Source organism: Lolium rigidum, chromosome 1 (assembly GCF_022539505.1).
Source record: "Lolium rigidum isolate FL_2022 chromosome 1, APGP_CSIRO_Lrig_0.1, whole genome shotgun sequence".
Classification (NCBI taxonomy): domain Eukaryota; kingdom Viridiplantae; phylum Streptophyta; class Magnoliopsida; order Poales; family Poaceae; genus Lolium; species Lolium rigidum.
Genome location: NC_061508.1, coordinates 243106579 through 243119991, shown reverse-complemented (window position 1 = coordinate 243119991; position 13413 = coordinate 243106579). Strand labels below are relative to the sequence as shown.

Genomic DNA, 13413 nt, shown 5'->3' with positions numbered 1-13413 from the left:
AGCCTCCAACTGAGAACCTAATATGGGCTTCCACACGCTGAGCACCTCCTGGAACATTTCCAATATATTTCAATATATTTCAGGATTCAAGACTTCATGCTGCATGGGCAAGCAAAGTACCTACATTTCATTAAATTACATAGAAAGAAGCATTAGCTGGGGCAAAAAAGCATAACCACCAAACAGAAACCTCCAACTCAGAACCTCAGATGGACTTCCACATGCTGAGCACCTCCAGTAACATCTCCAGGGTCCATCCAGTTACATGTTGGTTCTCTTCTGCAATGTTGTTGTGGGCGGTGTTATTGGACCTTGACTAAATTTCCTTAGAATGTACGTACAAAATCCATACTTACGCCAATATTAGTATTAGATGAAAAATAGAAGCATATACACCCAGGAGCCGAATTAAATTTCCGACGAAACAATACAACCTATCATGAGCATACGGTTTAAAGCCAATAAATTTCAATCATATATAACATCATGAATAAAATTTATATTTATAATACTGTCCCGTTTTTGCCTTTACGCCGGATGCGACAGGTCATCTAGTATATCTAGAATTAGAACGACCGACTCTTCTTGCGAGACCAGTCACCTTTGTTCCAGAACAACTCCAAATTTGCCAGCATGCTACAAAGTCAGGTTGTCCAGTCTAGTTGGGGGCGGCAAAACCAAGCCTATTGCTCACCTTGCCAAGTCAACTATCTCTAGCCTATCATACAGCAGAACCCCACAATTACATGTGCCTAGACCAATTCCTGAACAGCCGAGTCACAGCATGCCAAATCTGACTCCATAATCACATCTACACAATACAAAGATATACTGTATTTCAGGATACAGGACTTCATGATGGACAAGCAAAGTACTGTTACTCAAGTTCCTCACAAACTTTTACACCCTATTTACAAAACCAGGCCAGACCACAACAGGCTGGTCAACAGCTTCTTGTACAGCAACATTATAGGAGTACATTACATTACTTACAGGGGGTACCTAAACAGCTTCAGTTGGGGCAGCAAAGCATAACCACCAAAACAGAAGCCTCAACCTCAGGCCCCTCAAATGGGCTTCCACACACTGAGCACCTCCTGGAACATCTCCAGGGTCAGCTCACGGTCCGCGTGGTGGAAGAACCCGTTGATCTCGTCCCGCACGTCGTAGATCTTCCCGAAGACGAACAGGTACGTTAGGCACCCCTTCTTCAGCTTCTCCAGCTGGTACAGCCACGCCACGTGGAGCCGCTCCAGCACGTTGCCCGAGCTGATGTCCTCCAGCAGGCTCTCCTCGCAGCACGCCTTGAGGTCGCCGACGCCATACTTATTCGCCGCCGCCAGCAGCGACAGCCGGTGCTTCCAGAACTGCTCCTGCCGGATCGTCCCATACACGAAGCCCAGCAGGGCAGAGCAGGAGTCCACGCACATGTCGTCGATGTCGATTGTGGACGACTCCTTCTCCTTGAGGTCGTGCACGAACATGCTCTCGAACACGGGGGAACATGCCGCCAGCACCGACTTGTGCGCTTTCAGGACACCGTCCGTCGTGTTTATGGTGACGTCGGCGTGTATGGACTCTGTCAGCATGCGGGAGAGGCATCCCAGGGTGCTCTTGCTAGCGACCTTCTGCACCACGCCTTCATTTGGCCAGACCGACGAAGATGATTCAGTAGCCTGTCAGCACATTAACTAGATCACATTAATAAGCATACAACTACTGAATTATATTAGGAAGAAGCAACAGGGCTACTGATGGAAGTTGGTAAATTACTGCAGATAAAATCCTATAAAATGTTAAGCAGGAACCATTTGGAGCTGATAAGTGGAATAAAGGAAAGATGATACTTGCATTGTTCGTTCCTATCCTCAGGTCCAAGAACTCAACATCAATTGTAAAACGCCCATGGGACATCACCTCCACTTGCCACACAAAATCATCGCTGGTTCGGAGAAGCTGCTCGATAACTATCACAAGGGATACAATGAATTAAGTTTGCGCTGCGTAAAAGTACAACAATACAGAAAAAAGTCAGTGTAGCCATTACAGTAGCAATATGACTAGGGAACAAGACAGGTAGACATGCATAGAGAGCCCTAGAGATTCAAAGTATGAACAATCGAAATTTTCTCCAAGTAAATACTATGTCATGACCGTTTAGATTATATTGCATAAAGTAGACAATCTAAATTCACAAATTATCATCTTTGCAGCCACTGGCGGAGCTTGAGAAGAATTGTTGGGCGGGCCAGCATAATGTAATGCAGTTTTTACAGAATTGTTGGGCGGCCCCAGCGAAGCTCCGCCACTGTTTGCAGCTGCTCAATATTTCAGCCATTTTAACAATTCCTTTACAATTGCAAAACACATTCGCTATAATGTAGGCTTACTGCTTATTCACATCAGCAAGAGTTCAGAGGAACGACATGACGCAATGCTGTGATGCGCCACAAAACAAATGAGAGAACCGTCAGTCGATCAAGTGTGTATCATGTGTTTGGCTTTTCTCAGGATTTTCCCGTTTCCCAAATGTGACCAAACCACGAGCCCTAGTTGGCCTCACACCCACAGCAAGGCCCAAATCCCTTCATGACACTATAGGCCTTAAAATACTCATATGCCACGCGATAATTGCCAGTTGACACCTTATAAAATATGAACACATGAAAAAATCGTTGCGCCCGGTTGCTACAATGACAATGACGCTGGCGATGTGCAGCCTGGTTGCGGTGTTAATGAGGACAATGACGCTAGTGGCGCCCTGTTCAGGTGCAATAATGAAGTCAATCTCCAAGGTGGAGCCAACCGCCAAGGTGGTGGTAACTAGTCCAGTGGATTCCATTGCACCGGCATTGGTGACGTATAACTTAGTGGCCACAAGGATGCCAGCGCTAGCACCGCTCAGTCCATTCGGCATGGAAAAGCCAACCGCCAAGGTGAAACTAACAGCCACCATGAACCCATGATGTACTAATTACCATGGCCATGAAAAATTAAGGTTGATTTATACGGATGCACGAGCTCCATCGCTACAACGCGGCAGCAGACCTGAAGAACTGGCAATGGCGGTGCCCAGTCTGATGGCCATGGAAACGCTTCCACAGATGACGCCTAGTCCCATTGCCCTGACAATACGACAAACTAGTAGTAAAACGACACCTCAAAGATTGTATCTATGTCCAAAAGCATCACTTACTATTTGTCAATGGGTTGAAAAGTGTACCTCTCGCCTCTCAGTACCCAGTAGTACACCGGAAAAGGAATAGACTCCACACGGTCCATAGTTCCATACACTCGATTGGTCAATGAGAAGGAGCGATATCGTCTTCTAGGAGAACCTCTCTCTCACCTCCATAGCCAGATTCTTCGTCCCATAGCTAGTCTGCTGTCTGCCCAATACACACACATGATGGATTTGTGGATTGCTCTACGGGGGTAGGCATTTTATGTGATGGGCATATGGCTGAGCGAATAAGTACTGCAGTGCTTGCTCCTGGATATGGGCACCGCCAGGGGCCGTCATACAACAACAACAACCAAGCCTTTCAGTCCCAAACAAGTTTGGGTAGGCTAGAGTTGAAACCCATAAGATCTCGAAGCCAAGTCATGGTTCCGGAACGTGGATAGCTAACTTCCACGCACCCCTATCCATGGCTAAATCTTTGTCGATATTCCAAACCTTCAGGTCTCTCTTAACGGACTCCTCCCATGTCAAGTTTGGTCTACCACGACCCCTCTTAACATTCTCATCACGCTTTATCCGTCCGCTATGCACTGGCGCTTCCGGAGGCCTCCGTTGGATATGTCCAAACCATCTGAGACGATGTTGGACCAGCTTCTCTTCAATCGGTGCTACCCCAACTCTCTCCCGTATATCGTCGTTCCGTACCCGATCCTTTCTTGTGTGGCCACATATCCATCTCAACATGCGCATCTCTGCTACACTTAACTGTTGGATATGTCGTATCTTCGTTGGCCAACACTCAGCGCCATACAACATCGCAGGTCGGATAGCTATCCTATAAAACCTGCCTTTTAGCTTTTGTGGCACTTCTCTTGTCACATAGTACACCAGAAGCTTGGCGCCACTTCATCCAACCAGCCTTGATTCGGTGGCCCACATCTTCATCGATATCGCCATCCTTCTGCAACATGGACCCCAAATATCGAAAAGTGTCTCTCTCCGGTACCACCTGCCCATCAAGGCTAACCTCTCCCTCCTCGTGCCTAGTAGAACTGAAACTGCACCTCATGTATTCAGTTTTAGTTCTACTAAGCCTAAAACCTTTCGATTCGAGAGTTCACCTCCACAACTCTAACTTTCTATTAACCCCCGTTCGGCTATCATCGACTAGCACCACATCATCCGCAAAGAGCATACACCATGGGATGTCTCCTTGTATATCCCTTGTGACCTCATCCATCACCAAATCAAAAAGATAAGGGCTCAAAGCTGACCCTTGGTGTAGCCCTATTCTAATTGGAAAGTCATCAGTGTCGCCATCGCTTGTTCGAACACTTGTCACAACATTATCATACATATCCTTGATGAGGGTAATGTACTTTATTGGGACTTTGTGTTTCTCCAAGGCCCACCACATGACATTCAGAGGTATCTTATCATAGGCCTTCTCCAAATCAATGAACACCATATGAAGGTCCTTCTTTTGCTCCCTGTATCTCTCAATCAGGCTGTCGTACCAAGAAGGCGGCTTCCATGGTAGACCTCCCGGGCATGAAACCAAATTGGTTTTTGGTCACGCTTGTCAACCTTCTTAAGCGGTGCTCAATGACTCTCTCCCATAGCTTCATAGTATGGCTCATCAGCTTGATCCCACGGTAATTAGTACAACTTTGAACATCCCCCTTGTTCTTGAAGATTGGTACTAAAATACTCCGCCTCCATTCTTCGGGCATCTTGTTTGACCGAAAAATGAGGTTGAAAAGCTTAGTTAGCCATACTATCGCTACGTCTCCAAGGCCTCTCCACGCCTCGATGGGGATACCATCAGGACCCATCGCCTTGCCGCCTTTCATCCTCCTTAACGCCTCCTTAACCTCGGACTCCCGGATACGTCGCACAAAGCACATGCCGGTATCATCAAAGGAGTCGTCTAGCTCAATGGTAGAGCTCTCGGCCTACTCCATTGTAAAGGTTGTCAAAGTACTCCCGCCATCTACGCTTGATCGCCTCATCCTTCACAAGAAGCCGATCATCTCCGTCCTTGATGCATTTGACTTCGTTGACATCCCTCGTCTTCCTCTCCCTAAACTTGGCCATCTTATAGATGTCCCTTTCGCCTTCCTTCGTGTTTAAACGTTGGTAGAGGTCCTCATACGCCCGACCCCTTGCTTCACTCACCGCCCGCTTTGCGGCCTTCTTCGCCACCTTGTACTTCTCCATGTTAGCTGCACTCCTGTCCGGATATAGGCATACGAAACGAGTCCTTTTTCTCCCTAATAACCTTCTGGACCTCATCGTTCCACCACCAGGTATCCTTAGCTTCCCTTCTACTTCCCTTAGTCACCCCAAACTACTCTACAACGACCTTCCGCAAGCAGGTCGCCATACTCGTCCACATCATGTTTGCATCGCCTCCTTCCTCCCAAGGGCCCTCCTTAATTACCCTCTCCCTGAAAGCCTGGGATGCCTCACCCTTGAGCTTCCACCACTTTGTTCTAGCGACTTTGGCGCGCTTACCCCGCTGGACACGGATCCTAAAGCGAAAGTCGGCAACCACCGACTTATGTTGAGGGACAACACTCTCTCCAGGTATCACCTTACAATCAATGCAGGCGCGTCTGTCTTCTCTTCTAGAGAGGACAAAATCAATCTGGCTAGAGTGTAGACCACTACTGAACGTCACTAGATAGGATTCGGATTCTCTCTTCCTAAAGAGGGTGTTAGCTACGACCATGTCATAGGCTAGAGCGAAGCTCAGGACATCTTCTCCTTCTTGGTTCCTGATGCCATAGCCAAAGCTCCCATGCACCCTTTCAAAACCTGTGTTAGATGTACCCACATGGCCATTGAGGTCTCCTCCTATGAAGAGCTTCTCACCAATAGGTACCCTCCTAACCAAGTCCTCCAGGCCTTCCCGAACTCCCTCTTGGTGCTCTCATTGTGGCCTACTTGTGGGGCATACGCGTCGATAACATTGAGGACTAAGTCCCCAACAACCAGCTTGACAAGGATCATCCGGTCCCCTTGCCTCTTACGTCCACAACTCCATCCCTGAGGCTCTTATTGACCAAGATGCCTACTCCATTTTTGTTTGAAGTTGTCCCCGTGTACCACAACTTGAAACCGGTATCCTCCACCTCCTTCGCCTTCTGTCCCTTCCATTTGGTCTCTTGGACACATAGGACATCAACACGCCTCCTCACCGCTGTATCAACTAACTCCCGTAACTTACCCGTCAGGGACCCTACATTCCAGCTACCTAAGCGTATCCTCCTAGGCTCGGCTAACTTCCTTACCCTCCGCACTCGTCGAATCAAATGCAGAGACCCTTGCTCATTTTTCACTACACCGGGGCGTCGGTGCAGCGCGCCACTAAGGATGCGACGACCCGATCCTTGCTCACTTATCACCATATCCAGATCAAGATACGGCGCGCCACCAAGGGGGTGACGGCCCGGCCCTTGCCCATTTGACACCAAGGGGGTCATGCTATCATATTTAAACCTTCATTTGTGTAACTGAGCCCAATTAGCAAAAATGGTACTTCTCTCCATCACAGTTATCCCAGTGGCAATGGGCCATCTGAGAGTAAACAGCCGCAATGGCCCAAACAAGGAAAATTAATCCTGGATATTCAGGAGATTACATTTTGATTTCATTAGTTCACAGTTTTTTTTCCCTTGCTCTTCAACACTATCATTTTTCACAACAACTTTTTCACTTTTCTTCTTCCCATTTTTCGCAGTAGCCTCTGTTTGTTGTCTTGTCATCCAATTCATTTTTTTAAAACGATGTCATCCAATTATACTTATGTATTAACCTTAACGATTTAAATTTTTTGGGGGTGTGGCATCTGGTCCAGAACTTTTGTGGGAGACAATAATACCAATAATGTATCTTATTATATGATTAGCAACTGGCTGGGATTGAGAAGATATAACTTCCCATTGGCTTAGGAGCTGCAGTAGTTGTATCCGCTTCATTTGATAGACACATCTTCTAGTTTTCAGGGGCATGGTCTTTTCCTTTGTACTTTCTAACATACAAAAAACAAATTATATATGCCATTATTTAGTTTCAAATTTCTCTACCCCTAATCAAAAACTACTGATGGATACGATCCAACTCAACATATGAGTGTGCTTAAAGAGCCCTGGACGATTTCAGTTATTGGACACTATTGTTTTTTTCCGAGAGGGAAGAGGTTCTTTGGATATGCATCCATTTCTTTCTCGTGGACTGTTATCAAAGATACAAGGGCATAATAACAGTCATCGTATCATAATAAAAAAAACTGCTAAAATGAAAATACACGGTACATGACTTCTCAAATATTAATTTGGGTAGGGTTTCATACGTTCAGTGTCCAGCAAGTAATCGTCATGACTTCCTTCCTCTACGATAGGGAATAGGTGGTCCACTAGACAAAATTTGGAGTCCAACAAATGACATTATCACTCCCTTCTCCCACAATAGGGGATACATGGTCTTTTGGAGCAGATGTGGAGACCTTACCAAGATCCATCACTACATTAATCATAGCTAGTTGGTCAATTATATCATAAGATTAAGCAAATATATGCTTATCCCACTGTCACCACGTTCTGGATAGTGAGATTGACATACTGATTCAATCTTATGATACAGATGGCATACCAACTATTATTAGTACAGTCATGAGTCTTACTAAGGGTTCCACATCTGCTCTAGAGGACAATGTATCCCCGATAGTGGAAGAAAGAAGTGATGACAGCCACTTCATCTATCCCCTATTATAGGCGAATAAAGTCAGGACAGTGGCTTGTTGGACAGTACAAGTATGAACCATTAAAAAGGGGTGTACCCAGTGCTGAAAGCTCCCACACATTGTGGGGTCTGGGGAAGGGTATTTCTAGGCAGCCTTTCCCTTACTTTTTTTTAATTATGCAAGGAGGCTGATTCGAACCCAGGACTTCCAGGACACAAGTGGAGAACTCTACGACTGCGCTAAGCCCGACCTTCACAGTGACAGTATGAACCATGACTAATTTTAATTTTCTTGTTAACTTATGCATGAGTATTTTCATTTTAGCAAACTTCTTAATATGCAACTCTCGATATTTGGTAGCAGTCGATGTGGACCCAAAGACCTTCCAACCTCCGGAAAAGAAGGACAATGGTGTGTCCAAACTCCAAAGCAAGTGGAGAAGGAAATGGAAATGACTAATACTCTGAGCACCCTCAAATAGGGGTTGGATCATATCCATCGGTTGCTAATTACGAGTAGGGATGCTTGAAATCATGTAATGACATATATTTTATTGTGTCTGTGAAAGTACAGCAGAAAAAAGATCACCTCCCTTAGGAAATTAGAAGATAGGTAACTGTGTCAAAAGAAATTAATGAAACTCATAAACCCACTGAAATTTCTAATTCCACTGCAAGTTGAATTTTCACAGTTTCCATCAGTTGGTACTTAGGGGTAGAGGAAGTTGAAATCCTTTAATGATATACATAACTATATTTTCGCTCTAGAAAAATTCAGGACCAGATACTAGCCGCTCCAATGTGTTATATCGCCAGAGTAATGAATGACATCACTTCAAAGAAATATATAGGAATGGAATGATTGACTAAACAAAGGTTACAACATAACATGATAGTCCAGACAAGGAACCAAAATTACCAGATCATATGGTCTAGTTTGTGCATGAATTCAGCGCAAGCGCTTAGAATTTACTTAACTGTATATCATAGCCTAATGATTGGTGGTCTTTCTTATTCGTTATGCAACCACACAAACAGCTAGTAGCAAGTGCAGCCACCAAGGCTTCAATCTTTACCAATTGGATGGATATGCATAGCAGAGCAGCCAGGCCAAACCTGGGGAGACGGTGGAGCGACGCGGCGGGCCGGCCCAGGAGACGCGGAGCAGGAAGCGGGCGTGCGGCGGCTGCTCCTTGGCCAGCCGGCCGGGCTCCGGGAAGAGCCGCACGTACACCGACCTGCTCTTCTCCACCGACAGGTACCTGGTTTGGGCGGGGGATTCATCACATGAGCCGGCGGCCAGTCTCGTCAAATCACGCGAACTTCCGATCAAATTCCACATCTTGGGATTGGGGGCGTAGAGGGTGGGGAATTAGTGGTCTAGTTTGGGAGTGGCGAGGAGCATGGGCGTACCAGTTCCAGATGCCGAGCTTGAAGGGGTCGGAGCGGCGGTAGGAGCAGGGGCCGAAGGTGTCGATGCGCCACTGGGCGAGGCGGGAGATGGTCTCCACGCGGGAGTCCGGCCCGCTCAGGCTGCCGCTGCCGACGCTCATGGTCGCCGGAGCCCGGAGAGCGAGAGGGCGGCGCCCTGTGACAGTGAGTGGCCGAAAGGTTCAGTCTTGACGACCGACCACGAGTATGTTTATTTGTACTCCGAAACGTACCAGCCGTGCCAACACAAAAGGATCATGTTTATTCGAATTCCCTTTCTAGCGCTCGACCGCGCAAGCGGTCAGAATTTCTTCCGCGCGAAATGCTTCACCTTTAATGTTTTGTCGTTTTGCATCGGGTTCCTTTTCTCTTTCGCGCGGATAGGCCAGATGAGGATGGAAGGCCCGGCGCGCCCGTTCCACTTGATGAGACGACGGCGCAGAGCAGCAGGTCGCCGGGGCGGTGTTCGAGATGCCGGTTCCGTACGCTAGCGACAGGAGATTTGGGGATCTTGCGACGGCTCGGAGAGGTCGAGATCTCGTCGGGGAACGGAGCTGCCGCGGCAAATCTAGGGTTGACTGGCTGCGGCGGCGCAACGACGTGAGGGGGTGGGGAAGGGAGGTGGGGAGCGGTCGCAGTGTGGCGTTGCACGGTGGCTCACCGGCGGGAGCTAGTTAACAACCATGACGTTTTGAGTTGTGTAGAGCGATGCCGGGTGAGAACGATTGGGTATTTTTTTTTGAGTTCCTGAAGTGGGTCGTGTAGGCATTGGGCTTGGGGTAGTTGGGCTGTTAGGTTGTGTGGTTTTCTTTTTTCCTTTAGTATTTTTATCGTTACATTTGTAACAAAATTTATATGATTTGAACTAACTTTTTAAGATTCTCTTTTATCAATTCCCTTTTTTTAGCACTCTAATTATCTGGACAATGAAACAATTCCCTTTTCTGGGCCACCGGGTTGTGCTATTTTTCCTTTTTACAATTCCCTTTCTACAATTCACTTTTTTTAATAATTTTATATTTTCCTTGTTTGTGTTATTTGTATCAAAATTCATATTATTTAGCATATTATATTTTTAATTCCCTTTTTTGGGCGAGTGTGTTTCATAGGGAAATAACGGGCGGGAAATCACTTGCAACTCAAATAAACTACCACTTGCAAATTAAATAAAGTACTACTTTCCACTTAATTAATTACCTTTTTATCAAGTTTGTTAACTTCGATAAATTAACTTTTCGGGTTGATAACCTTTCATACTTATCGTTGATAAATAATGGACAGAGCGGTTGATAAATTTGAGCTAAAAATATTCCCACAATATTTTAAATTAAATTAGTTTTTCGGGTTGATAATTTTTAACATTTACCATTGATAAATAACAGATAGAGGGGTTGATAAATTGTGAGCTCAAATATTTTTAAATAATTCTAAATGAAATTAACTTTTCGGATTGATAACTCTTCACATTTGCCATTGATAAATAACGAATAGAGGGCTGATAAATTATAAGCTAATTTTTTTCCAAAAGTATTCTAAATAAAATTAGCTTTTCGGATCGATATCTTTTCAAATTTACCGTTGTTAATAATGGGTAGAGCGGTTGATAAATTACGAGCTAAAAATATTCCCATAATATTCTAAAGTAAATTAGTTTTTTTGGTCGATAACTTTTCATATTTACCATTGATAAATAACGGGTGGAGGGGTTGATAAATTTAAGAGCTAAAAATGTTCCAAAGATTTTCTAAATAAAATTAGCTTTGTAGGTCGATAAATTTTCGTTTTTACCGTTGATAAATAACTTGTAGAGAATTTAATAATTTATGAGCTAAAATGTCTCCGGAATATTATAAATAAAATTAGCTTTTTTGGGTTGATAACTTTTAGAATTTATCATTGATAAATAACGGGTGGAGGGGTTGATAAATTGTGAGCTAAAATGTTTCTAAAATATTTTAAATGAAATTAAATTTTTGGGTTGATAACTCTTCACATTTACCATTGCGTAATAACAAACATAAGGGTTGATAAATCATGAGCTAAAATGTTACAAAAGTTATTCTAAATAAAATTAGATTTTTGGGTCGATAACTTTTTACATTTACCGTTGATAAATAATGAGCAGAACGGTTGATAAATTATGAGCTAAAAATATTCCAATAATATTCTAAATGAAATTAGTTCGGGTCCATAAGTTTTCACAATACCGTTGAAATAATAATAAACATATGGGTTTATAAATTTGAGAATTGTCCCAAAATTATTTTAACAGACGCATAAAACATAGTACTCCGTATCTTTTTTCCTGGCGAAGCAAGTTTTTTTTTGGGCAGCGCTTTGAAGAGCAAAGCCGAAAACGGAAAGGTGGGAAATAGTAACCCGAAAATAGAATGTCGGGAATCGACCGCCAGGACGCCTCTGCGCGGTCGACCGCCAGCTAGGGCGGCCCCTATTTATTTATTCTTTTTGTTGAAAAAAAAACAGTAGGGCAATAAACAACAGTAGGGCAATCATTTTCCTTTTGTTGAATCAACCACACAGATAAAGATTCATAAGAGACGTCCAAGGGTATATTAGACATATCCTCTATTCATAAATATATTGTTCCGCTTAGCGCCGCCTATTGAAACCCTAGCATCTCCTTCACCTCCGCCTCCACGGTAGATTGGTTCCCTCTCCTCCGGCCAGCCTCACCGGCGTCAGGAGAGGTGGAGAACCCGAACTATGCGTGGAGTTTTTGATTAAAGTGGTATTTTCATAGATTAGATTAGAGTTTGATTGTCATCTTCTTCTTGGTCAACATCCAATAAAGATGACATCGCCTTACAATAAGTGATCTTCAGATATTCGTTCGACGACGCAATCTTCTTCCTGGCATCAATGGTGGTGTTGGAAGATTACAATTCTCTAGGTACAAGCCTTCAGATCTTACTTCACCGGATCAATTTTGGATCTTTTTCAAGGTTGCCGCGAGGAAAATTATCCTCGCAATATTTGTCCCGGCTGCGACATTGCGGTTCAAATTAAAATTATGGGAGAACCTTCATTGGTATTTACATGTCTATGGTTTGGTGTTTATCATTAGCTACTTTCAGAAAAGTACAGGATTGTATCATTGAAGAAGAAAGATTTTGAAGACCTTCAAAATTTGCTCTTTTTTTAGACTTTATTTTGTAATAGTTGGAATCACCTCGTGTATCTTTACCATGTACTATTTCTTATAGATATATGGTATTGATTGTAAAAAAAACAGACGTTTTAAACATTTTGAAATAAACTAGATACACATTATGATGAGTGAATCTAGACATTAAAATTAGATTAAATATACACCAAAATAGATAAAAAGATAAAACATCTTGTATTAACGAAGGAAGGGAGTACATTACTTATATTCATAAACATAGCAATATGCTCAACCTAGGTAGTAAGTCTGCATAGGAGAGGAGCACTTATTCATCTTGTGGTGGGCTGGCTTACTAGTCCCGATATTAGGGCATCTCCAGCGGCGCGACGCAAATGGTCGCTGAGCGACCGTTTTTGTCCGCCGTGACCGAAAATGTGTCTGGGGCCTGCTCCAGCGGGGCGACGCAAAGTGACCGGGCCGTCCGCGGAGACGCAAACCTGGCCCAAATATGCGCCAGGTTTGCGTCTCCGCGGACGCTCGGCGGTCGCACCGAGTGTCCGCCGAAAATGACGTAGGACCCGCGCGTCAGTGGCTGGAGGCCGATATTATTCCCGCCACTGGCCATTCCCCGCGCGAAATTGCAAACTAGACCGGCGCGAGCAGTCCAGAAGCGATGGACGTCCTCGCCGCCGCAGCTACCGCCATGGATGCGGAGCAAACCCTCGCACCCGCCGCCGCCCCACACTCCCCCGTAGCCACGACCATAGCCACAATGGAGGTTGCAGCTCCGGTGGAAGCAAAGCGGCCCGCCACCGGCGACGGCCGGGAGGCAAAGCCGAAGGCGGCAAAGAAGGTGCTCTCCCCGGAGGAGAAAGTCGTGGAGGCCGCGAAGCGTCGCGGGCGGCGCAAGAACCAGAAGATCAAG

At 45.0% G+C, this 13413-nt stretch overlaps 1 protein-coding gene across 1 annotated transcript; it reads right to left on the bottom strand.

Annotated features, from left to right (window-relative positions):
• Positions 1–810: 810 nt before the first annotated feature.
• LOC124692050 (BTB/POZ domain-containing protein At1g21780-like) lies at positions 811–9533 on the bottom strand. Its single transcript, XM_047225351.1, has 4 exons — positions 9344–9533; positions 9047–9192; positions 1852–1967; positions 811–1676 (listed from the first exon to the last, which is right to left on the bottom strand). Exons 1-4 carry the CDS (start codon positions 9481–9483, stop codon positions 1068–1070), a joined length of 1011 nt encoding a protein of 336 aa, XP_047081307.1. The 5' UTR covers positions 9484–9533; the 3' UTR covers positions 811–1067.
• Positions 9534–13413: the final 3880 nt, after the last annotated feature.

What these genes read in the sequence shown, in the direction of transcription:
- LOC124692050 (XM_047225351.1), bottom strand. Translation starts at nt 9,483, where the DNA reads ATGAGCGTCGGCAGCGGCAGCCTGAGCGGGCCGGACTCCCGCGTGGAG. An exon ending in TCGCTCCACCGTCTCCCCAG is followed by an intron (nt 1,968 to 9,046) that starts GTTTGGCCTGGC and finishes CCCTTGTGATAG; the next exon opens with TTATCGAGCAGCTTCTCCGA. An exon ending in TGAGGATAGGAACGAACAAT is followed by an intron (nt 1,677 to 1,851) that starts GCAAGTATCATC and finishes ATGTGCTGACAG; the next exon opens with GCTACTGAATCATCTTCGTC.